Source organism: Pseudophryne corroboree, chromosome 7, assembly GCF_028390025.1.
Source record: "Pseudophryne corroboree isolate aPseCor3 chromosome 7, aPseCor3.hap2, whole genome shotgun sequence".
In the NCBI taxonomy this organism is placed as follows: Eukaryota; Metazoa; Chordata; class Amphibia; order Anura; family Myobatrachidae; genus Pseudophryne; species Pseudophryne corroboree.
In genome coordinates, this window is record NC_086450.1 from 262,012,480 (window position 1) to 262,036,517 (window position 24,038).

Here is a 24,038-nt window from a genome sequence, read left to right on the forward strand (position 1 = left end):
CCCAACTATCCAAGACCACTTTGGTGACGAACAATGCCTTTTTCAGCATGATGGAGCACCTTGCCATAAGGCAAAAGTGATAACCAAAGGTGGGTACACACTGGCCGATCTCTTGAACGGCCGATCTATCGTGGGTCCGTCGGCCAGTGTGTACGGCCGATACGTCTGTGAACTCCGTCGTTCACAGACGTATTGCGTCGGCCCCGCAGCACAGCCGTCGGCCAATATATCTACCTATATATTGGCGCGTCGCTGTGTGTACGGGTGTTCAACCGACCACCCGTACACATGCTGCGCCGGCCGGCGGTGATTGACAGCTGAACTGGGCGAGTGTGTGTACACGCCCACCCAGTTCATGACATCAGTCCCCGACGGATCGGGCAGTGTGTATGCTCAACACACTGCCCGATCCGTCCATAGATATATCTGCCGATCAATTGATCGGCAGATATATCTACCAGTGTGTACCCACCTTAATGCTGCTTTCAGATCGCAAATGCCGGATCCTACCCGGTAAGAAAAACGTGTCCTTACCGGGTGGGATCTGGTATTTGCTCTCCTCTGCTGGCTTTCCGACCCGGCAATATACCGGGTCGGTTGCCATAGCAGTGGGGGGCGCAGCAGCAGCAGGGGCGGGGGTGGAGGCGGCGCTGGGAGATGAGCTCACCTCCTGCGCCGCCTCTCCCTATGCTGTGAATGGGAGCCGTGTCGCATCGAAACGGCTCCCATTCACACTGCACCTGACCCGGTATTCAACCCGGTAATAACCCTTTTTAACCGGGTTGAATTACCGGGTCAGGCGACCCGCTAATTCGGCAAAGGTGCTTTCACATTGCACACTGACCCGTTTCGACACGGCAATATGCCGTGTCGATACCGGGTTATTTGTGCGATGTGAAAGGGGTATTAGTGACTCCGAGAACAAAATATCAAAATTTTGGGTACATGGTCAGGAAACTCCCAACCTTAATCCCATTGAGAATTTATGGTCAATCCTCAAGAGGCGGGTGGACAAACAAAAAACCACAAATTCTGACAAACTCCAAGCATTGATTAGGTTGATTAGGCAAGAATGTGTGACCATCAGTTAGTATATGTCCCAGAAGTTGATTGACAGCATGCCAGGGCAAATTACAGAGGTCTTTAAAAAGGAGGGTCAATAATGCAAATATTGACTCTTTGCATAAACTTAATGTAATTGTCACTAAAAGCCTTTGACACTTATGAAATGCTTGTAATTTTACTTTAGTATACCATAGTAACATCTGCCAAAAAAGTCTAAAAACTCTGAAGCAGCAACTTTATGAAAACAAATACTTGTGTAATTCTCAAAACTTTTGGCCACGGCTGTACAATGAGTCATATTGACTTATTATTAGTACATACTGTACCTCCCAACATGACCCTCTCCAGGAGGGACAGAATGCTCTGCTCCTGGACTTCCCTCTTAGGGCGGGATTCAATTATTTTCACCCCTTTCCACACCTGTTCTGTTTCTGCCCTTAGGGGCATGGTATCATTATTTCAGCTCGCTACCCCCGAAGTAGGGAGGCACCCAACCCTTTACACAGCTAAACCTGATTACTATGGGCGCAATATGCGCAATAACGGAGATCATTTTAGAAAGGAAATTGGGCGTGATATCTCATTTGAATCTCACCCTTTATGTATGATTTCCCTCACTTGTGGTGAAACACCTTTCTTATCCATTAACCTGTTCAAAAAAGGTGATTGCAATCATACATTAAGGGAAAAGTCCAGAAGCAGAGCATTGTGTCCCTCCTGGAGGGGGTCATGTTGGGAGGTATGTTCCCATAGATTGTAAGCTTGCGAGCAGGGCCCTCCTACCTATATGACTGTTTGTTTTTATCCAGTTTTGTCATCTAATTGTGTCCAGTTGTAAATCGCAACGGAATTTGCTGCGCTATATAAGAAACTGTTAATAAATAAATAATAAATGTTAGTACCTGGTCGGCCTGCTGGTAATGCTAACTCCATAGTTCCTCCCTTGACACCTGCAAAGCCCCGCACCCAGGCTGTGATTGGCCTGCGTGTCATTCTCTGAAATAACAGGGGTGACCATTGATGAGTGAAACCATCGATGGTCTCCCATAGCATAGTTGGTGACCATCGATGGCCACTCACAGTTTCGCCATCGATGGCAACCATCAATAGCTAAAGGGCCCTAAACACTGGCCGAATTTTTGAAAGATATGAACGATCTCGTTCATAAATGAACGAGAACTCGTTCATATCTTTGTGTGGAGACTCCAGCGATGAACGATGCGCGGCCCCGCGCTCGTTCATCGCTGGTCTCCCGTCGGCTGTGCATGCAGGCCAATATGGACGATTTCGTCCATATTTGCCTGCACTTCAATGCAGCCGCGTGACGGGGGGAGTGAAGAAACTTCACTCCCCCCGTCACTGCCCCCCCCGCCGCCGGGTCGCTCGTCGGCCGTATCCGCCGTCGGGCAGCTCGGCGGCGGGTCGGCCAGTGAGTAGGGCCCTTAACACACCGTTGGACAACCCTAGTCCAGAGGCCACCCTACTGGTGATTACTAGACTTGTTAAACATGCTCCCCCATTTGGAAAACCCATTTTATAAATTCTGCATTTGCCCTGATTGCTTGTGGTCGCTATCTGTAATGGGCTCTTAGAAATTGATTAAATGGATTAGATCAGTGGTTCTCAAACTCGGTCCTCAGGACCCCACACAGTACATGTTTTGCAGGTAACCCAGCAAGTGCACAGGTGTATTAATTACTCACTGACACATTTTAAAAGGTCCACAGGTGGAGCTAATTATTTCACTTGTGATTTTGTGAGGAGACCTGCAAAACATGCACCGTGTGGGGTCCTGAGGACCGAGTTTGAGAACCTGTGGATTAGATGATAGAGATAATGTTTGCTTTTAAAGACAGTAGTTGGTTTACAATAATAAAGTTACAGTCATTCAAGCTGTCTGGGGCGTAGCAAATCAGACTAGGGCGGCGTTACATTAACCAATTTGCCCTCTACACGAAAATGCAACTTCTACTAAGCAAACATACACGGTTGCTTTAATGTCGAGTTAGCACTCCATTAAATCCGTATGTTATGTAGTGCCTCACAGTAAAACTTGACAGAAAGCAGGAAGTGGAAATCACCGAACTACCCAATTCGCTCACGACGTACAGTGAGTGACGTCCTCTCACTCTTTAAAGACCTGCGCCGTTCGTCGGCAATAACGCGCATGCGTAGGAACGCGTCGAGTCTAGGCCGGTAAACAAGGGATGAGGCGGCCGAACAGTACGGAGCCTGTGAGCGCTCAGTGACACAAGTTGCGCCTGGCTGACACCAAAGTCTCACCATGAACCTGGCTAGGCAAAACGTTGAGACCGGAGCCGCGCATCTATTGTTTGCGAATTTCAACCAAGATAACACGTACGTGAGTCCAGACTTGTGGCTGAGAACAATCCATGGTTAAAGTTACCTGCGCAGTCTCTGTTGTATAGTCATTGTATTAGGACATATACCTGACATGGGGGGTAATAGAGACTCTACAGTATACATCATTATATATAGTTCAATAATGTGATGGGCAGAACATTAGGGCTCCCATAATATAACAGCAATATGATATGAAGTGTGCTCAGGCCCTTAAAACTGTTCTTTCCTGCCGCATTGGGGTATCGTGAGAAAATAAACATTTCGGGGTCTGTTCGATTAGACCAGTGGTTCTCAAACTCGGTCCTCGGGACCCCGCACGGTGCATGTTTTGCAGGTAACCCAGCAGGTGCACAGGTGTATTAATTACTCACTGACACATTTTAAAAGGTCCACAGGTGGAGCTAATTATTTCACTTGTGATTCTGTGAGGAGACCTGCAAAACATGCACCGTGTGGGGTCCTGAGGACCGAGTTTGAGAACCTGTGGACTAGACCACAGGTTTCTATGTTTCTATAAACTTTCAAATATATCAAGGGTCTTAACAAAGTTCAGGAGGGAAACATTCTTCAAAGGAAAAGAAGTATTAGAACTCGAGGGCATACATTGAGACTGGAGGGGTGGGGGAGGTTCAGGGGAAATTTAAGGAAAAATTACTTCACAGAAAGGGTAGTGGATAAGTGGAATAGCCTCCCATCAGAGGTGGTAGAGGCTAAGACTGTAGGGCAATTTAAACATGCTTGGGACAGGCATATGAATATCCTTACAAAGAATGAAGGTTAAAAAAGGGTTGAGATTGCCTAAAGGATAAAATAAAAAATGGGCAGACTAGATGGGCCAGGTGGTTCTTATCTGCTGTCAAATTCTATGTTTCACCTGTACATTTTTAAAATGTGACAGTTGGTGATACACAGTGCAGCTGCTGGTTGACATGGAAAACGTGAACCGTGTGGGGTCCTGTGGACCGAGTTTAAGAACCACTGGACTAGACAATCCTCACAAATTCATGCAAATTATGGTAACTTGGATTAGCTGATTCTTCAATGCAGCCCCAATAGGCAATATTGGGCTGTAAGGGGAGGAGATGAAGTGCTGTTGTAAGCGGATTCCCTCCCTGTTGCTAATTGAATTGACCAGTATAGGATGAATTTACCACTAGAAGTTAAATAATTGTAGCTGCCCTGAGCTATTTACGTTTCAAATAAACAATTGTGTGTGTGCTTGCGTGTATATATGTGTGTTTATGTACAGTATGTATGGGTGCAGCCGGATTCAAGGTGCTTCCTGATAACACTCACTGTGCAGTTCAGCATCATTGGATGATATCAGCTCATGCGCACTGTGGTGGAGCTCACGCCGAGGCTGTGGGTGGCATGGCTGATCACCTGTGAGTATTTTGGTAATTAAGGTCTTATGGTATTAAATGTAGGTCCCTGGCTGCTTGTTTGCAGATGGCTCCTGGCTGCAATGGTGGTTTGTGACATGGTGCAGAAGTCTCTAACGGTCATTCATTGACCGAAGTCGACAGACTGATAAGTGATGACTTTCCACTTACGTTGCATTTTTTGATTATGATGTACAGTATCATTGAGGCAAGTTTGTTGCTTATGGACTAAGATGTAGCATATTTTCATATTGGAACTGAGCCATCATTGTTGGATTTTTTTTATTTTTAAGTGTCTAATACCCCTTTCTGCTGCGGGGTACACTGGGCTCCAAGTCTGGACAATGGGGTGTAGAGTAGGATCTTGATCCGAGGCACCAACAGGCTCAAAGCTTTGACTGTTCTCAGAATGCACAGCGCCGCCTCCTCTATAACCCCGCCTCCCAGCACAGGAGCTCAGTTTGTCAGTTGGTGCTGCAGTAAGCAGGCACTTAACAGAGGGGCTGCTCCAGGCAGCCCTAAGAAAAGCTTTTTATGAGGTAAAAAGTGAAGACTTCGAGGGCAGCAGCAGGGGTAAATGTCTTCTGACATTCTCTGCTGCAGCTCCAGCTCTCCCCAGCGGCGCGGTACAGTCCCGAGCCCTGGTTGCCGGGTACCTACAGCGGAGGCTCCGGTTTGCTTCACGTTAGGCACACACGGCTGGGGCTCTCCAGGATCGCGTGGCCGCGCTTCGGGAGGTGGTAAGTGGGTCCCGCTCGCGGGACCCGGTCTTTATCGCTATCCGGCGCGGTCAGTGGGATGCGGGCCACGCGCGCTACCGGTGGATACAGGCGATCCCACGGGCATGGGCGCAGGTCAGGTTTAATCTTAAAACCAATTTTAATATTGCCCACAGTACCCGGTGGTTTTTCCAGCAAGGGGGATAAGGCTTAGACCTGAAGCCCCTCCCCCAGCCCCAGGGCGCCATTTCCAGCAAGTGTTCCCGCCCTGGAGCTGCATCTCGGTCTTTCCTCACTCCCTGTCAGTGTCTGCGGCGCCATTACTCCTCAGCTCACTGTTCCTGGGACTGCTTGGGAAAATCCTCCTATGTAAAGCCGCCTGGCTGTCAGCGCTGTGCCTTTTACATGACACTTAAGTATTCTACCTGCCTTTTTAGTCAGTGTTAGTAAGAAAGAGTGCATTTAGTCAGAGGTTTATAGTACAATTACCCTGTGATATACATCCAGTTCTTACTGTGTAGTGTTATATCTATTGACTATATAGCTGTGTAAGCTAGTCCAGTGCAGTATTATTGTCTGTAATAACTTCTGCATTGCACAAACTGTGACTATTTGTGTGTGCGTTGATAGCTGAGTGGTGTCCATCTCGTGTCTTTCACTCAACTTGCTATCCCTATATACTATAACCTGAGGGGTCTTGGTGCGTCAGGTGTTATCTAATATAGGATTTTCACAAAGATATACTGTATTACGTGTTTTTCTCTGTGATTTAGTCACCATATCTCTCCTTTATCTGCTGGTGCTGACTACACTGCACAGGGGTTTGGGTTTAAGGATATAGTGCTGCTAATAATTGTACTGTGTTACCTCATACTGCAAGTTATATCAGGTTTGCTTCTGAGGGTAACTGTTCTGGGGCGGAAAACACACTGCTGGTGTTGCTGAAGCCACAGGCACATATGGGGAGAAGATAGCAGCTGGGGGCTCCTTGCCCCCCAGTGGGACTGTGGCAACGGAGGCACATACTGACCCTCTGTGGGCCGCTTTTTCCACGCTTCTGCATACGCTAGTTCATAAACTAACACCCCCTATGGGACCTCCAATGCCGGTACAACCGTATGTGGTCCCTGCAGCTAACCCGCCGTGGGCGGACGATTTATCTGCTCAATTAAAGAAGTTGAACCAGTCCCTGACTACTAAAAAGTCTGACCAATGCTCGCCTAAGTCCAAGAGGTACTCTAAGCGAGCGCTCGTCTCCTCACAATCCACTGCTGTCACGGACACCTCGTCTGATGAAGACAGCACATACACTTACCCCACAGGTTCTGACTCTGATACGGCTGATGGGGAGGTTAGTTCACATGTGGATGTTCCTGATCTTTTGGAGGCTATTAAATTAATTCTGCAGATTACGGATGATCCCGAGCCATCCGTTCCTCCTAAGAAACCAGATAGGTTCAAGCGTCAGAAGGTGATTAAACAAGTTTTACCTCACTCTGACCACCTAGTGGATATACGTCAGGAACCCTGGCAAAGCCCGGGTACGAAGTTTGTGCCTCAAAAGAAGATGCTGGCTCGCTATCCCCTCGCACCAGAGCTGTCTAAGAATTGGGAAACGCCTCCTCCAGTAGACTCGCATGTGGCTAGGATAGTGGTTTCCTCAGCTCTACCTGTCACTACCGTCACGTCTCTAAAAGAGCCTACGGATAAACGTGTCGAAGGTTGTCTAAAAGCGATTAACACCCTCACGGGTGCTGCACAAAGCCCCACTATTGCAGCTACATGGGCGGCAGAGGCTATTGAAGCATGGGCCTTGGAGTTAGAGGCTGAAATCTCCTCTGACCATGCTAGACAATGCTTGTCATATATTGTCACAGCTTCTCGCTATATTAAAGAGGTGGCTTCTGATGCCGGTATCCTAGCAGCCAAGGCCTCTACTACGTCAGTCCTGGCTCGCAGGATATTGTGGCTGAGATCCTGGTCTGTGGATCTGGACTCTAGAAAAACCCTAGAGGTACTCCCTTTCAAGGGGGATATTCTGTTTGGGGAGGACTTAAATAAGATAGTGGCTGACTTGGCTACTGCCAAAACTGCTTGTCTGCCTAATACAGCTCCTTCTGTGTCGAAGGCCAAAGGCACGTCCTTTCGTCCTTCAGGTAAAGCAAACCCAGCAGGCCCGCACTTCCAAACCTGGTAAGCCGAAGCCCAAAAAAGCCTGGGCTGCCCGTCAGCCAGCAGCCAAGACCGATAAGCCTGCCGCATGACGGGGCGGGCCTCCCCCTGGGGGATCCCAGGGTGGGGGGCCGGCTTCTAGGGTATACCCAGGAATGGTTGAAGACCACTTCAGATGCCTGGGTACGGGAAGTCGTCACTCAAGGTTACGCCATAGCCTTCAAAACCGATCCCCTCATAGATTTTGCCAGACAGACGTCCCGTGGGACCAGACAAAGGCAAACACTCTGCATTCGGTGGTACAGACCCTCCTGGATACAGGAGTCGTAGTACAGGTGCCTCTTGCTCAGAGGGGCTGGGGGTACTATTCTCCGCTGTTTCTAGTCCCGAGACCGAAAGTTCTCCCGGCCCATTCTCAACCTCAAGGCACTGAATAAATTTGTGAAGGTTTGTAAGTTCCGTATGGAAACCCTTCGCTGTATAGTTCTGGCCTTGGAACCTGGGGACTACATGGTCTCCCTGGACATACAGGATGCTTACCTGCATATTCCTATAGCAGTGTCACATCGACAATACCTGAGGTTCGCTATTGGCAACCTCCATTACCAGTTTTAGGCGTTACCTTTTGGATTAACAACGGCTCTGCGAGTCTTCACCAAAGTTATGACGGTGGTGCTCCGCCGTCAAGGGGTCAGGATACTGCTGTATCTGGACGACTTGTTAATCCTGGCAAATTCCCCAGATCTTCTCCTGCATCATCTTGATATGACGATCCGGTTTCTACAAGCCCACGGGTGGCTCATCAACTGGAAGAAATCCTCCCAGGTCCCTGCTCAGAGCATGGTGCATCTGGGAGCGCTGTTTGACACTCACAACCAGAGGTTGTTCTTGTCTCGGGAGAAAGTCCTGAAACTTCAGGACAGGATTCGTTGCTTCCTTTCTCGTCCGCAAGTGTCGATACATTCGGCAATGCAGGTGCTGGGCCTCATGGTGTCAGCATTCGACATGGTGGAGTATTCTCAATTCCATTCTCGCCCCCTCCAGAAGCTGATTCTAGCCAAGTGGGACGTCCTGCCTCACCGGATCAGGTCTCACATGATCTCTTTGACTCCGGAGGTCCGTCTGTCGCTGCTCTGGTGGCTCCTGGACCGACAATTGTGCAGAGGCCGTCCCTTCTGGATATCCAACTGGGTCCTGTTGACGACAGATGCCAGTCTAAGAGGTTGGGGCGCGGTGCTGGAGCAGCACTCCTTGCAGGGTCGGTGGACCAAGGAGGAATCTCTCCTCTCGATCAACATTCTGGAATTGCGGGCGGTCTTCAATGCGTTGAACCTAGCCCAGCATTTGATTCAGAACAGTCCTGTTCAAGTAGTCTGACAACGCCACCACAGTGGCTTACATAAATCATCAAGGCGGCACTCGAAGCCGTTTGGCAATGAAGGAAGCCTCACAGATTCTACGTTGGGCAGAACGCCATCTACCGGCAATATTCATTTCGGGAGTCCTGAATTGGGAAGCGGACTTTCTCAGTTGTCAGGACGTGCATGCCGGCGAGTGGGGCCTCCATTCAGAAGCGTTTCAACTCCTCGTGGAAAGGTGGGGTCTTCCAGATGTGGATCTGATGGCGTCTCAACACAATCACAAGGTTACGGTCTTCGGAGCAAGGACAAGGGATCCTCAAGCAACATTCGTGGATGCGCTGGCAGTGCCGTGGAGGTTTCGGCTGCCGTACGTGTTCCCTCCGGTGTCACTCCTGCCCAGGGTAATTCGGAAGTTCAAGCAAGAAAAAGGAAATCTGCTTCTCATAGCTCTGGCGTGGCCCAGATGGCACTGGTTCTCAGACCTGCAAGGCCTATCGTCAGAGCGTCCACTTCTACTTCCACAACGCCCAGACCTCCTCGTTCAGGGCCCCTGTGTCTACCAGGACCTAGCCCGGCTGTCTTTGACGGCGTGGCTCTTGAAGCTTCCATCTTAAGAGCTAAGGATTTTTCTGAAGAGGTCATTAAAACTATGTTGCAGGCCCGGAACCGGCCTCTGCTCGGATTTACCATAGGGTCTGGCATTCCTACTTTGTTTGGTGCGCATCTAACCATTATGACGCTTCCAAGTTTAGTACAGCCAAACTTTTGGCTTTACTACAGCAGGGCCTAGATTTAGGCCTGCGTCTGGCCTCCCTCAAGGTTCATATTTCTGCCTTGTCTGTGTGGTTTCAGAGAAAAATTGCGACTTTACTTGATGTTCATACTTTCACTCAGGGTGTGTTGCGTATCCACCCTCCCTATGTCCCGTCTGTGGCTCCTTGCGACTTGTCGGTGGTTTTGGAGGCATTGCAGGAGCCTCCATTTGAACCTCTTGGTTCAAGCTGGCCTTAAGTGGCTTTCCCTTAAGGTGGTGGTCTTGCTGGCTATTGCCTCTGCTAGAAGAGTGTCGGATTTGGGTGCCTTTTCTTGTAGTTCCCCATATCTGATTTTTCACCGTGACCGGGTGGTTTTTAGGACTCGTCCCGGATATTTACCGAAGGTGGTTTTTTCGTTCCACCTTAATCAGGAGATTGTGGTTCCAGCTTTTGTCTCTCCTGATTTGTCTCCCAAAGAGCGGTCTTTGGATATGGTACGGGCTCGCCGTATCAATGTGAAGAGAACTGCTTCTATTCGAAAGTCTGATTCTTTGTTTTGTTTGGATTTCACAAACGTGGCTGGCCTGCTCACAAGCAGACCCTGGCCAGGTGGATTAGAATGGTGATTGCGCATGCTTATGTGAAGGCTGGTCTGTCAGCTCCTGTTCACATTACGGCCCATTCTACTCGGTCTGTTGGACCTTCTTGGGTGGCCCAACATGGTGCGACCCTTGACCAGTTGTGCAAGGCGGCTACGTGGTCCTCCGGGAACACGTTCATAAGGTTCTATGCCTTCGATACTGCAGTTTCCCAGGATGCTTCCTTTGGGCGCTGGGTTCTTGTGCCCGCTACAGTGCGTCCCCTCCCATAAGGAACTGCTTTAGGACATCCCCATTGTCCAGACTTGTGGAGCCCAGTGTACCCCGCAGCAGAAAACGAGTTTTATGGTAAGAACTTACCCTTGTTAAAACTCTCTTTCTGCGAGGTACACTGGGCTCCACAAGGCGCCCACCCTGACGCACTTAGGTTCTTTGGGTTGATACGGCATTAGTTGCTGACACTTCTCTTGTCGAGAGTGTGGTGTATGTGGCTACTAACCGTTGACGTCTCTTTTCCTGCTACTGCATTGGGCTGGTTAACTAAACTGAGCTCCTGCGCTGGGAGGCGGGGTTATAGAGGAGGCGGCGCTGTGCATTCTGGGAACAGTCAAAGCTTTGAGCCGGTTGGTGCCTCGGATCAAGATCCTACTCTACACCCCATTGCCTAGACTTGTGGAGCCCAGTGTACCTCGAAGAAAGTTTTAACAAGGGTAAGTTCTTACCATAAAACTCGTTTTTCCACCTACGAGCACATGTCGCTGCCGGGAGCCTGACACGGGTGCTACCCGGCTGCGGCCCGTGCCAAGCCCCCTTTCCTATTGCGGTCACCAACTCGGCATATTGCCAGGTTGGTGACGCTGCTAGTGATGCGGCAGGTGTGGCGCTGGGAGATCACAGGCTTCCGTTTACACTACAACCCTACCCGGATCATTCCCGTGTCCTACCCAGGTATTTACCCGGGGTGGGATTCACGGGTCACTTGATCCGGGTTTTTGAGGGGGACCCTTTTCCACTTGCAAAAACACGGGTAAATGCGCGCCCCCGTGGCACTCGGGAAGAAAAGACACGTACAACAGCCAGTTGCCAAGGTTTCAGTGCTACAGCATTTTCGTCAGGGCATATCCGAAAATGCTGTAGCACTGAAACGTTAGCAACTGGCTGTTGTATGTGTCTTTTCTTCTTGAGTGCTGCCGAATATCTCTGGTTGTAATTCTGGAGCGATTCCACTGTCTCTTTAGTGCGGAGGGCAACGGGGCAAGTAACCATCCTTATGCAGTGAGTGCCGCTCTGAAAGACTGTGTTGTTTTTTTCTTCTTTGATAGAGAGATATATCATTTAGATACGCACACAAGCATGCACAGGTTCTACTTATGAAATAAAACGGATGCCTAATTGCAAATCTACTGACAATGTTTTTTCCCCCCTGATTAATAGCAGGCATGTAATACAGTACAGTGGTACACAATTTGAATCAAAGCTTGCATTATAAATTGCGGGTGAATCATAGTGTTTATACATCTCGGCTCTATTTCGGCTCAAATTGTGATTGTCGCTTATAACCAGGGGGGATTAGGAGGGAAAACCAGCCCGCAAAATTTATGGAAGCAGCCCTAATGAGGGTGCGTCTCATGAGGGGTGGGGTCTGTTGAGGGGGGCGGGATACCTCCTCATAGGGCCTGATTTTACTAAATGCGGCTTTCCTTGCATCTTTTGCTGCAGACTAGGGGCAGATTGGAAACTAAATACGGTATTGTAAAATTTTGTAGAAGTGGCCAGACATGGGCAGCACAAAGAGGTATAACCTACCTTGTAGCCATGGCAGTGGGCTGCCTGTCGTGGGGGGGTAGGGCAAAAATGACAACACACAAAACAGGCCACACAGACACGTCTGTCAGGAATCTCCCAGGTGAGCCCTATGGCCAATCCGCCCCTGCTTATAACAGTGATCGTGCTGAGCCAAAAAAAAAGTGGGTCCCAGGGGGTGGTCTTCTGTATGCCGACACCCGGCATACCGACAACTATTCTCCCTCGTGGAGCTCCACGCCCCCCCCTGGAGCTCCACGCCCCCCCTGGAGGGAGAATAAAATAGTGTGGCGCGCGCCACCGTGCCTGCAGCGTGGCGAGCGCAGCGAGCCCGCAAGGGGCTCCTTTGCGCTCGCCACGCTGTCGGTTTGCCGGCGCCGGTATGCTGGGCGTCGGGAGCCCGATCGCCGGCATACTTTACGACACCCGTCCCAGGAACCCATCACTTTTAAAAATTGGGATCCTACCTGTCCTTTTCTGGGTCCCATCGGAATTAATCATTTTATTAATTATTCAAATATAAAAACAAGGACTTGATTTGGATACTACCAAAGTGTTGGAAAGGGGTGACAATGCCATACATGACACTTGCACCAAAGCTGTAACTAGACATTTTGGTGCCCCCCTACCACACACAAAGAATAGACAGTGTGCAAAAATGTAGGGGTGTGCCTTCGTGGGGAAGGGGTGTGGCCACATAATAGTACCAATTCGCATTACATCACAGACATTGCGTCAGGTAAAGCACATATACACAGTCATCACGGGTGCCAGCGGCGGATGTCAGTGGGGGTGCCAAAAGAAGGGCTGACAATGACTGATGTAGTCAGGGCCAGATTAAGGCTAGTGGGGGCCCCAGGCAACAAAGGTGTGGGGGCCCCCACCAATAAAACTGACTGTGCACACTGTTGCTATCATTAGAGAGGAAGATGGCGAGAGATTAAGATGGTGTTAGGGAGAGAAAGCGACAGAGGAACTAGTGAGAGAGGGAGAGAGTCTGAGATAGAGAAGGAGGGAACAAGAGAGAGTTGGGGAAAACAGAGGGGAGAGAGAAGGGGTCAGTGAGGTTGGGAGAGTCGGGAAGACAGCGGAGAGAGAGGGTGTCAGTGAGGGGGCGAGAGAGGGACAGTCGGGAAGATAGGGGTATGGTTCATTGGGTTGACACATTAGGTCGACATGCATTGGGTCAACCACTAAAGGTCGACATGCACTAGGTTGACAAGGTCATTAGGTCGACATGTGCAAGGTCGACAGGCCAAAAGGTCGACATGGGTTTTTTTGACTCTTTTTTTTTTTTTTGGTGTAGTTTTCTTCGTAGAGTGACCAGGGAACCCCAATTAGTGCACAGCTTTCCCTCGCATGGCTCGTGAGCTTCGGGCAAGGTGCCTCGCTCTGCTACCACTGCGCTCGGCACAGGTTACCATTTCCATTAGTAGTCCAAGTGGATCATAAAGTATGAAAAAGGTCAAAAAAAATATCGTGATAAACTCATGTCGACCTTGCACATGTCGACCTAGACACCCTGTCGACCTAGCGCATGACGACCTTTTAGTGTTCGACCCAATGCTTGTCGACCTATCGACCGCAGCACGGAAGACAGAGGGTGTCGGTGAGGTGGAGAGAGGGAGAGTCTGGAAGACTGGCAGGGGGACCAAGTGAGGGGGCAAGACCGAGTGTCATTGAGGGGGGAGAGAGATTAATAAAGCTGGATACACAATACCTGTTGGGCTACAGCAACAGCAGGTCACTGATATGTGCACCTGCAAATCGCGGCATTATATCCACGAGGGGGTTGGGCTTACTGTAGAGACTGAGGCAGTCTCCGTCTCAAAGACAAACTCCCTCCTGTGCTGCTGGGACTCTGAGCCGGCCAGGGTACATGGGGTGCTGGACCGGGGTCAGTGTTTTCCGGCGTGTAGGGGCCCCTGGATGACAGCCCTCTGCCTTTCCTATAATCCAGCTCTGCATTTAGTGCAGCAGCTCCAGTCCCCCTCCCTCCTCCTGCTGGTCCCAAGCTGCAGCGATGGCCACTGACCGGGTCAGTCCGTCTGAGCCCAGTGTGACACATGTAGGCGGCTGCTCACCTCTAAAATCCCACCCCCCCAGCACATACACAGCAACCAGCTCTCACCTCTCCCCCCGCACGGCGCGCACACACAGTCACCGGCACTCACACAGCAGCACATACACGCACCTGCCAGCTGTTGGATCCCCCTTAAATGCAGCCACAGTAGAGACGCACCGTCTTCCGCAGCTTCCCTGGGAGTCTTGCACACTGTTCCAGGGAGCCACGCCATCATGGGACCCTGGGAAGCCACTGCACGTAACCAGGAGAGTAGCGGTTAAGCTCCACCTCCTCTATTTAAAGGCACAGGATCACTCTGATTTACTGCTGCGGAGCATGTCCCCAGGGACCCTCCCATTTTAGATAAGGGAGTCCCCGGACCTCAAAAGCTGGTAAAATTTGCGCTATAACATGTTTTTGCGATCACTGTTATAACAAATGGTGCGTTACTACTTCTATAATGAAATAAGCAATTCTAGAACATAATTTATTTAGCTGAACTATTTTAAATTTAATTATCACGTCACAACTTTAGCTTCACTTTGAATATGATGGATTCTTGTTTTGAGGCAATTTATTTTCTCTTACGTCCAAGAGGATGCTGGGGTTTTATTTAGTACCATGGGGTATAGACTGGTCCACTAGGAGCCACTGGCACTTTAAGAGTTTAATAGTGTGGGCTGGCTCCTCCCTCTATGCCCCTCCTACCAGACTCCGTTTAGAAAATGTGCCCGGAGGAGCCGGTCACAGCTAGGGGAGCTCCTGGGAGTTTTATTATTTTCTAGAGTTTGTTAGTTTACAGGAGGCTGTTTGGCAACAGTCTGCCTGCTTTATGGGACTTAGGGGGGAGTAATGAACCAAATTAATAAAGCGTTAATGGTACATTACTCTGCTGACAGGACATTGAGCTCCTGAGGGAAATGTCCGCAAGCCCACGAGGTGACAGCACACTTCCGCAGCACGCCGCCACCCCTAACAGACCTAGAAGTGGTGAGTGTAGCGCTGGCGTCCAGGTAGCGGGTCGCCGGTGGGTATGCAAGGTGGCACAAGGCTGGGAGCGCAGCTCTGATGGCTGCGCTCCAGGAAGGCTCAGCAACATGCACAGTATGTAGGCGCTATTGAGGGGCGTCCTGAGCCAGCGCGATATACCCTACACTAGTCAAAAGCTAACAGGGGCTAATCCCACTGTTTAAAAAGAATACTTCAGGCCAGTATAAATAACAAAGTGTGGGAAGCCACGCGCCATTGCAGGGGGTGGGGCTTCCTCTCAGAGCGGACCAGCAGCTCACCAGCGCCTTTTTCTCCCTGCAGATCTCCACACAAGACGCTGACAGGGTAGCGCTGTCCCTCCTTATAACTTCAGCACTTCTGTGGTACCAGGGGGTTATAGATTTGGGGGGGGGGGGGGAAAAGAGTGTGATAATACTACTAACTACCCTGTTAAGGCTAGTTGGTCAGCGCCGGACTGTTATCATATTAACAGCCTGAAAGGGCACGGTGTGGCTGGCTCCTCATACTCTGTGACTCTCCGAAGGTATTCTAGGGGAAACTGTGTCTGACAATTTCCTGTGTGTGTGTGTGTGTGTGTGTGTGTGTGTAAGGGTGCATTTATCTCACATTACCATGTCTATGGACTGTGGGTCCTGTACTGCAGAAGGTATATCTTCACCTGAGGACTCTATACCATCTACTCGAGTGTACAAATGCTCAACCTTCTGGGTCTGAACCTGCCTGGGTGACACAGTTTTTGAGAATCTATGGAGGTTATGATGTATTCAGCCCCCACTACTGCGCCTCTCAACCCACATACATACCCACAAAAACGTACACTTGAACAGTTAATGCAAGCTGACCCTGATACCGACTGATACAGGGAACGGTTATGGGGATATGCAGGGGGGGGGGGGGGGGGGGGGGGAGTGGGTTGATGCAGCCCCCTTGCCAAAGGGGTGCAACTGATGATTGAAGCCATTAGGGATGTTTTGCATATGACTGAGAAGGTACCTGTTCAGGAAGAGGAGAATTAATTTAAATAAGAAATCCTCGCTTACCTTCCCTGCTAACGAGTTGAACTCCCTATTTGAAAAAACCTGGGGAAAACCCAGAGAAAAAATTCCAAATCTCTAGAACAGAGGTTCTCAAACTCGGTCCTCGGGAGCCCACACAGTGCATATTTTGCAGGTAACCCAGCAGGTGCACAGGTGTATTAATTACTCACTGACACATTTTAAAAGGTCCACAGGTGGAGCTAATTATTTCACTTGCGATTCTGTGAGGAGACCTGCAAAACATGCACTGTGTGGGCCCCCGAGGACCGAGTTTGAGAACCTCTGCTCTAGAAGAATACTCCTTCCTATCCTCTTCAGGGAAAGAAATAAGTGGGAAAGCCCACCTATAGTGGACGCTTCTGTATCTAGATTGTCAAAAAAGGTTGTCTTACCTGTCCCTGGCTTAGCCTCCCTTAAGGATCCGGCTGATCGCAAGATTGAGACTACGCTCAAATCGCTATACACTGCTACGGGAGTGGCTCTGAGACCCACTATTGCTTCAGACCCCCCCCAACATGACTCGCCCCACTAGGCACAAAATGCTCCGTTTCTGGACTTCCCTCTTAATTTATGATTTCCATCACCTGTGTTGAACTAGTTAAATGATAAGAAAGCTGTTTCTTCACAGGTGATGGCAATAATAAATTAAGAGGGAAGTCCAGAAACAGAGCATTTTGTACCTAGTGGGGTGGGTCATGTTGGAGGGTATGTTGCTTGTGTGTGAATTTCTAAGGCCATAATGAAGTGGTCAGGCACCTTACTTGATGAATTTGATTCCATGGATAGGAGTGACATTGACTTGTTTTTACGTCGCATACAGGATTCCTCAGGCTTCATGGTAGAAGCCATGAAGGACCTGGTCCTGCTTAACGCAAGGGCCACAACCATGGCAGTCTCGGCACGCAGAGGATTGTGGCTGCGCCAATCGACTGCGGACACAGAATCCAAGAAAAGTGAGGAGAACCTACCCTTCACAGGTGAGGCCCTGTTTAGGGACGCACTGGATACGTGGATATCCAAGGCAACTTGGGGGTAAGTCGACCTTTCTTCCTTCCGCAGCTGCACCGGCTAGGAAATCATCACCTACACTGCAGTCCTTTCGGACCACAAAATTAAAAAAATCTAAGGGTGCCCCCACCTTCTTTAGGGGAGGTCGCGGGAAAATCCAAAAAACCTGCACCAACAGGTTCCCGGGAACAGAAACCAGGTTCTGCTAACTCAAAATCTTCACCATGATGGTGGACCTCCCAGACTGGAGATCGGGCAGGTGGGAGCGAGACTTAAAAATTTCAGTCACATCTGGGCGTCGTCATGCCTAGACCCCTGGGTAAAAGATATTGTTGCCCAGGGGTGCAGACTGGAGTTTCAGTTACTCCAACGTCACAGATTCTTCAAATCAGGCTTACCAGCTTCGCTGACAAAGTACAATCCTGCAGGAAACCATTAAAAAATTGGTACAAACAAATGTCATTGTTCCAGTTCCACCTCTCCAAAAAAAACAAGGGTTACTACTCAAACCTCTTTGTGGTACCGAAACCGGATGGTTCGGTAAGACCAATATTGAACCCCTACTTGAGGAAATTCAAATTCTAGATGGAGTCTCTGAGAGCGGTGATCTCAGGGCTGGAGGAGGGGGAATTTCTAGTATCACTGGATATCAAGGATGTGTACCCTCACATTCCGATCTTGCCGCCTCACCAGGACTATCTAAGGTTTGCACTACAGGACTGTCACTATCAGTTCCAGACATTGCCATTTGGCCTCTCCACAGCACTGAGGGTGTTCACCAAGGTCATGGCAGAGAAGATGCTCCTCCTCTGCAAGCAGGGAGTGAACATTATTCCATATCTGGACAATCTCCTTTTAAAAGCATCTTCCAGGAAGAGGCTGTTGCAGAGTATTGCTCTCTTAACTCAAATACTCCGGGATCATGGGTGGATCCTGAACCTTCCAAAGTCACATTTGGAGCCGAGAAGGAGACTGCCCTTCCTGTGGATGATACTTGACACGGACGTACCGAGGGTGTTTCTACCAGTGGAGAAAGCGTTGGTGATCCAGTCAATGGTCCAGGATGTCCTGAAGCCAGCCCGGGTATCTGTTCATCAGTGAATTCGCCTTCTGGGCAAGATGGTAGCCTGCTATGAGGCTCTGCAATCAGGAAGATTCTATGCAAGGTTCTTCCAGCTGGATCTCCTGGACAAGTGATCAGGATCACATCTTCACATGCACCAGCGGATATGCCTGTCAACGAAAGCCAGAATTTCATTCCTCTGGTGGCTGCAATATTCTCACCTACACAGGTTCGGGATTCAGAATTGGATCCTTCTAACCATGGTTAGAAGTCTGAGGTTGGGGAGCAGTCACCCAGGGGGTAAACTTCCAAGGAAAGTGGAAGTCTGGAAACCATCCTTCCAATAAACATTCTGGAACTAAGGGCCATATACAACGGTTTTCTACAAGATCAGGCCATTTAGGTTCAGTCGGACAATGTAAAGGCAGTGTCCTACATAAACCGACAGGGCGGAACGAAGATCAGCGCTGCCATGTCAGAGGTAACAAGAATCCTCCTCTGGGCAGAAAGGCACGCGGTGGAGCTGTCAGCGATCTTCATTCCAGGAGTGGACAACTGGGAAGCGGACTTCCTCAGTAGACATGATCTCCATCCAGGAGAATGGGGCCTCCACCCGGAGGTATTCGCAGAGGTACCAAGCCGATGGGGTGTACCTCAGATAGACATGATGGCCTCTCGCCTCAACAAGAAGCTTCTGAGGTACTGTTCCAGGTCAAGAGACCCACAAGCAGTGGCGGTGGGCGCCCTGGTAACTCCGTGGACGTTCCAGTCAGTGTATGTGTTCCCTCCACTTCCACTCATCCCAAGGATTCTCAAACTAATAAAAGATCAAGAGTTCAAGCGGTCCTCATTGCTCTGGACTGGCCAAGATGGGCTTGGTATGCGGATCTTCTCGAATTACTGCTGAAGGATCCAAGGCCTCTTCCTCTTCGCGAGGACCTTCTACAACAGGGGCTGTTCGCCTATCAAGACTTACCATGGCTACGTTTGACGGCATGGAGGTTGAACGCCAGATCTTGGCTCGGAAGGGCATTCTGAACAAAGTCATTCCTACTCTGATCCAAGCTAGGAAGGGAGTAATGTTTAAACATTACCATTGGATTTGGAAAAAGTATGTGTCTTGGTGTGAATCCAAGAAGTTTCCTGCGATGAAGTTTCAACAACGACGTTTTCTCCTCTTTCTGCAAGCTGGTGTGGATGTGAGCCTACGCTTGGGCTCCATAAAGGTCCAGATTTCTTCCAGAAACAATTGGCTGCTCTCCTTGAGGTTCAGACATTCTTGAAAGGGGTTCTGCACATCCAACCACCCTTTGTGCCTCCTACGGCACCTTGGGATCTTAATGTGGTGCTGCAGTTCCTGCAGTCGGATTGGTTCGAACCTTTACAGGAGGTGGACGTAAAGTTTCTTACTTGGAAGGTAGTCACACTGTTGGCATTGGCTTCTGCAAGATGTGTGTCAGAATTGGGGGCATTGTCGCACAAGAGCCCCTACTTGATTTTCCATGAGGATAGAGCTGAGCACAGAACGCGTCGGCAATTTCTTCCAAAGGTTGTGTCGGCTGTTCCTATCAACCAACCTATTGTGGTGCCAGTGGCTACTGACACATAGACTACTAGTCTTTGGATGTTGTGAGAGCTTTAAAAATTTATGTGAACTGCTTGTCACAGAAAGTCGGACGCACTATTTACACAGAAGACAATATGGATTACCCTGAGATTTGCGCAATATAGCAGCTTTAACAAGAACAATTCCCTACATGGGTGTCGCCACACCCACCAAAATCAAACTGTATACAGAAAATTAGGGAAAACAAAACTCGTATAAGCGATGTTGTGTAAAAAAAAAAAAAGTGTATCCTTAAGATCCTGTTTTCTTTATCCTTTTTACTTGGAAAGGTTTCTCATTGAAATTGTTAGATTCGATAAACATGTAAAAAAATAAATAAAAAATAAAGTTACATAAAACAATGTGTAGTATTGTCAAAAAAGAAATGTTAGATAAGGCAGTCTTTATCCAGCCTTCAGAATTCCCCAGTATTGATGTGGAAATCAGCAGCGTACCCCAACTCACACAAGAAATTCGTGGACTATGTACATAAAGGTTTCTTTTAGTTGTTCTTACGACTCCCATATATCTATCACCAGATTGTATGTGATGCGTACCCCACGCACTTAAAATCAGGAGGTGTATAAGCCTATAAAGGTATCTTTATCTGAACTATTTCATAATTGATAAGCGTACCACAGTCACGGAGAGAATGATGTAAATCCTATCTGGGTTTCTTTTACACCGTGTCGGACAATCCCTCTCGGGCAATCCGGATGGAAAAATTATATCCAAAATCCGAAAAAGGTATATACAAGTTCATAAAAAATATTTTATTATAAAAAAAAAATACCATTCTTGGGGTGAATCAACATCCAAAATGCACATACAAGTTAAGCAAAAAAACTACAGAAAAACCATGGAAAAAAGGCCAAAAATTCACTATGTAAGGAGTCCGGACCTTCAATACAAGCAAAAACCCGGGATTTTACCTTTTAAGTTCCTGATAGTAGAAACAATATGGTGTCAGTGTCCAGTTTTGTCGACGTGTTTCGGCTCAGGTAGGAACCTTTGTCAAGACGTGGACAATCTGAAGACCCATGCTATTTAAATGAACAATAGCCAATGGGAAATTTACAAGAAGTGATACAATAATTAACATACTGGTTAAAAGCACATACAACATAATAAAAAATACATTCTCTGAATTTACATAATTAGTCATTCAGTAATTAAAATGTCGTATCTTTAAACGTTTTATGAGGAAAATTAGTACGCAATGTCAAGGAAATTCATATAAACTTGGAACCAGGAAGAGTTTCCAAACCAGGATGTAATAAAATTATCATATATACCCCAAAATTACTCTTAAAGGTAATCGGTAATATGTTCTCTATTTCTCTATCGTCCTAGTGGATGCTGGGGTTCCTGAAAGGACCATGGGGAATAGCGGCTCCGCAGGAGACAGGGCACAAAAAGTAAAGCTTTAGGATCAGGTGGTGTGCACTGGCTCCTCCCCCTATGACCCTCCTCCAAGCCTCAGTTAGATTTTTGTGCCCGGCCGAGAAGGGTGCAATCTAGGTGGCTCTCCTAAAGAGCTGCTTAGAAAAGTTTAGCTTAGGTTTTTTATTTTACAGTGAGTCCTGCTGGCAACAGGATCACTGCAACGAGGGACTTAGGGGAGAAGAAGTGAACTCACCTGCGTGCAGGATGGATTGGCTTCTTTGGCTACTGGACATTAGCTCCAGAGGGACGATCACAGGTACAGCCTAGATGGTCACCGGAGCCTCGCCGCCAGCCCCCTTGCAGATGCTGAAAAGAGAAGAAGGTCCAGAATCGGCGGCAGAAGACTCCTCAGTCTTCTTAAGGTAGCGCACAGCACTGCAGCTGTGCGCCATTGCTCTCAGCACACTTCACACGGCAGTCACTGAGGGTGCAGGGCGCTGGGAGGGGGGCGCCCTGGGAGGCAATGTAAACCTATTTTTTGGCAAAAAATACCTCACATATAGCCTCCGGGGGCTATATGGAGATATTTAACCCCTGCCAGAATCCGTTGAAGAGCGGGAGACGAGCCCGCCGAAAAAGGGGCGGGGCCTATCTCCTCAGCACACAGCGCCATTTTCTCTATCGTCCTAGTGGATGCTGGGGTTCCTGAAAGGACCATGGGGAATAGCGGCTCCGCAGGAGACAGGGCACAAAAAGTAAAGCTTTTTCAGATCAGGTGGTGTGCACTGGCTCCTCCCCCTATGACCCTCCTCCAGACTCCAGTTAGATTTTTGTGCCCGGCCGAGAAGGGTGCAATCTAGGTGGCTCTCCTAAAGAGCTGCTTAGAAAAAGTTTAGCTAGGTTTTTTATTTTACAGTGATTCCTGCTGGCAACAGGATCACTGCAGCGAGGGACTGAGGGGAGAAGGAGTCAACTCACCTGCGTGCAGGATGGATTGGCTTCTTGGCTACTGGACATCAAGCTCCAGAGGGACGATCACAGGTACAGCCTGGATGGTCACCGGAGCCGCGCCGCCGGCCCCCTTGCAGATGCTGAAGCCAGAAGCGGTCCAGAATCGGCGGCTGAAGACTCCTGCAGTCTTCTAAAGGTAGCGCACAGCACTGCAGCTGTGCGCCATTTTCCTCTCAGCACACTTCACACGGCAGTCACTGAGGGTGCAGGGCGCTGGGAGGGGGGCGCCCTTGGAGGCAAATGAATACCTATAAAGGCTAAAAATACCTCACATATAGCCCCTAGAGGCTATATGGAGATATTTAACCCCTGCCTGATTTTTCTAAATAGCGGGAGACGAGCCCGCCAGAAAAGGGGCGGGGCCTATCTCCTCAGCACACGGCGCCATTTCCTCTCACAGCTCCGCTGGTCAGGACGGCTCCCAAGTCTCTCCCCTGCACTGCACTACAGAAACAGGGTAAAACAGAGAGGGGGGGGCAAATTTATGGCGATATTTTGATATAACAAAGCAGCTATAAGGGAGCACTTATTATAAGGCTATCCCTGATATATATATATATAGCGCTTTTGGTGTGTGCTGGCAAACTCTCCCTCTGTCTCCCCAAAGGGCTAGTGGGTCCTGTCTTCGTTAGGAGCATTCCCTGTGTGTCTGCTGGGTGTCGGTACGTGTGTGTCGACATGTATGAGGACGATATTGGTGTGGAGGCGGAGCAATTGCCAAATATGAGGATGTCACCCCCTAGGGAGTCGACACCAGAATGGATGCCTTTATTTATGGAACTACGGGATAGTGTCAACACGCTAAAGCAGTCGTTTGACGACATGAGGCGGCCGGACAATCAATTAGTGCCTGTCCAGGCGACTCAAACACCGTCAGGGGCTGTGAAACGCCCTTTGCCTCAGTCGGTCGACACAGACCCAGACGCAGGCACTGACTCCAGTGGTGACGGTGACGATTCAACCGTATTTTCCAGTAGGGCCACACGTTATATGATTTTGGCAATGAAGGAGGCGTTACATTTAGCTGATACTACAGGTACCACTAAACAGGGTATTATGTGGGGTATGAAAAAACTACCTATAGTTTTTCCTGAATCAGAAGAATTAAATGACGTGTGTAATGAAGCGTGGGTTGCCCCTGATAAAAAGCTGATAATTTCAAAGAAATTATTGGCATTATACCCTTTCCCGCCAGAGGTTAGGGAGCGCTGGGAAACACCTCCTAGGGTGGACAAGGCGCTAACACGCTTATCTAAACAAGTGGCGTTACCCTCTCCTGAGACGGCCGCACTTAAAGATCCATCAGATAGGAGGATGGAAAATATCCAAAAAAGTATATACACACATGCAGGTGTTATACTACGACCAGCTGTAGCGACTGCCTGGATGGGCAGTGCTGGGGTAGTTTGGTCAGAGTCCCTGATTGAAAATATTGATACCCTGGACAGGGACAATATTTTACTGTCGTTAGAACAAATAAAGGATGCATTTCTTTATATGCGTGATGCACAGAGGGATATCTGCACACTGGCATCACGGGTAAGTGCTATGTCCATTTCGGCCAGAAGAGCTTTATGGACGCGACAGTGGACAGGCGATGCGGATTCAAAACGGCATATGGAAGTTTTGCC

At 48.9% G+C, this 24,038-nt stretch overlaps 1 protein-coding gene across 2 annotated transcripts in view; it reads left to right on the plus strand.

Moving 5' to 3' along the window:
- Window positions 1–3,211: 3,211 nt before the first annotated feature.
- Window positions 3,212–24,038, plus strand: part of WIPI2 (WD repeat domain, phosphoinositide interacting 2) — a 797,269-nt gene continuing 776,442 nt past the window's right edge. Inside the window, exon 1 of one of the 2 annotated variants that reach the window (XM_063934120.1) lies at window positions 3,212–3,423. In XM_063934120.1, coding sequence (XP_063790190.1) covers window positions 3,350–3,423 — 74 coding nt within the window. In that variant the 5' untranslated portion in view covers window positions 3,212–3,349. The remainder of the gene's footprint in view (window positions 3,424–24,038) is intronic. The other variant, XM_063934121.1, reaches the window with a different exon arrangement.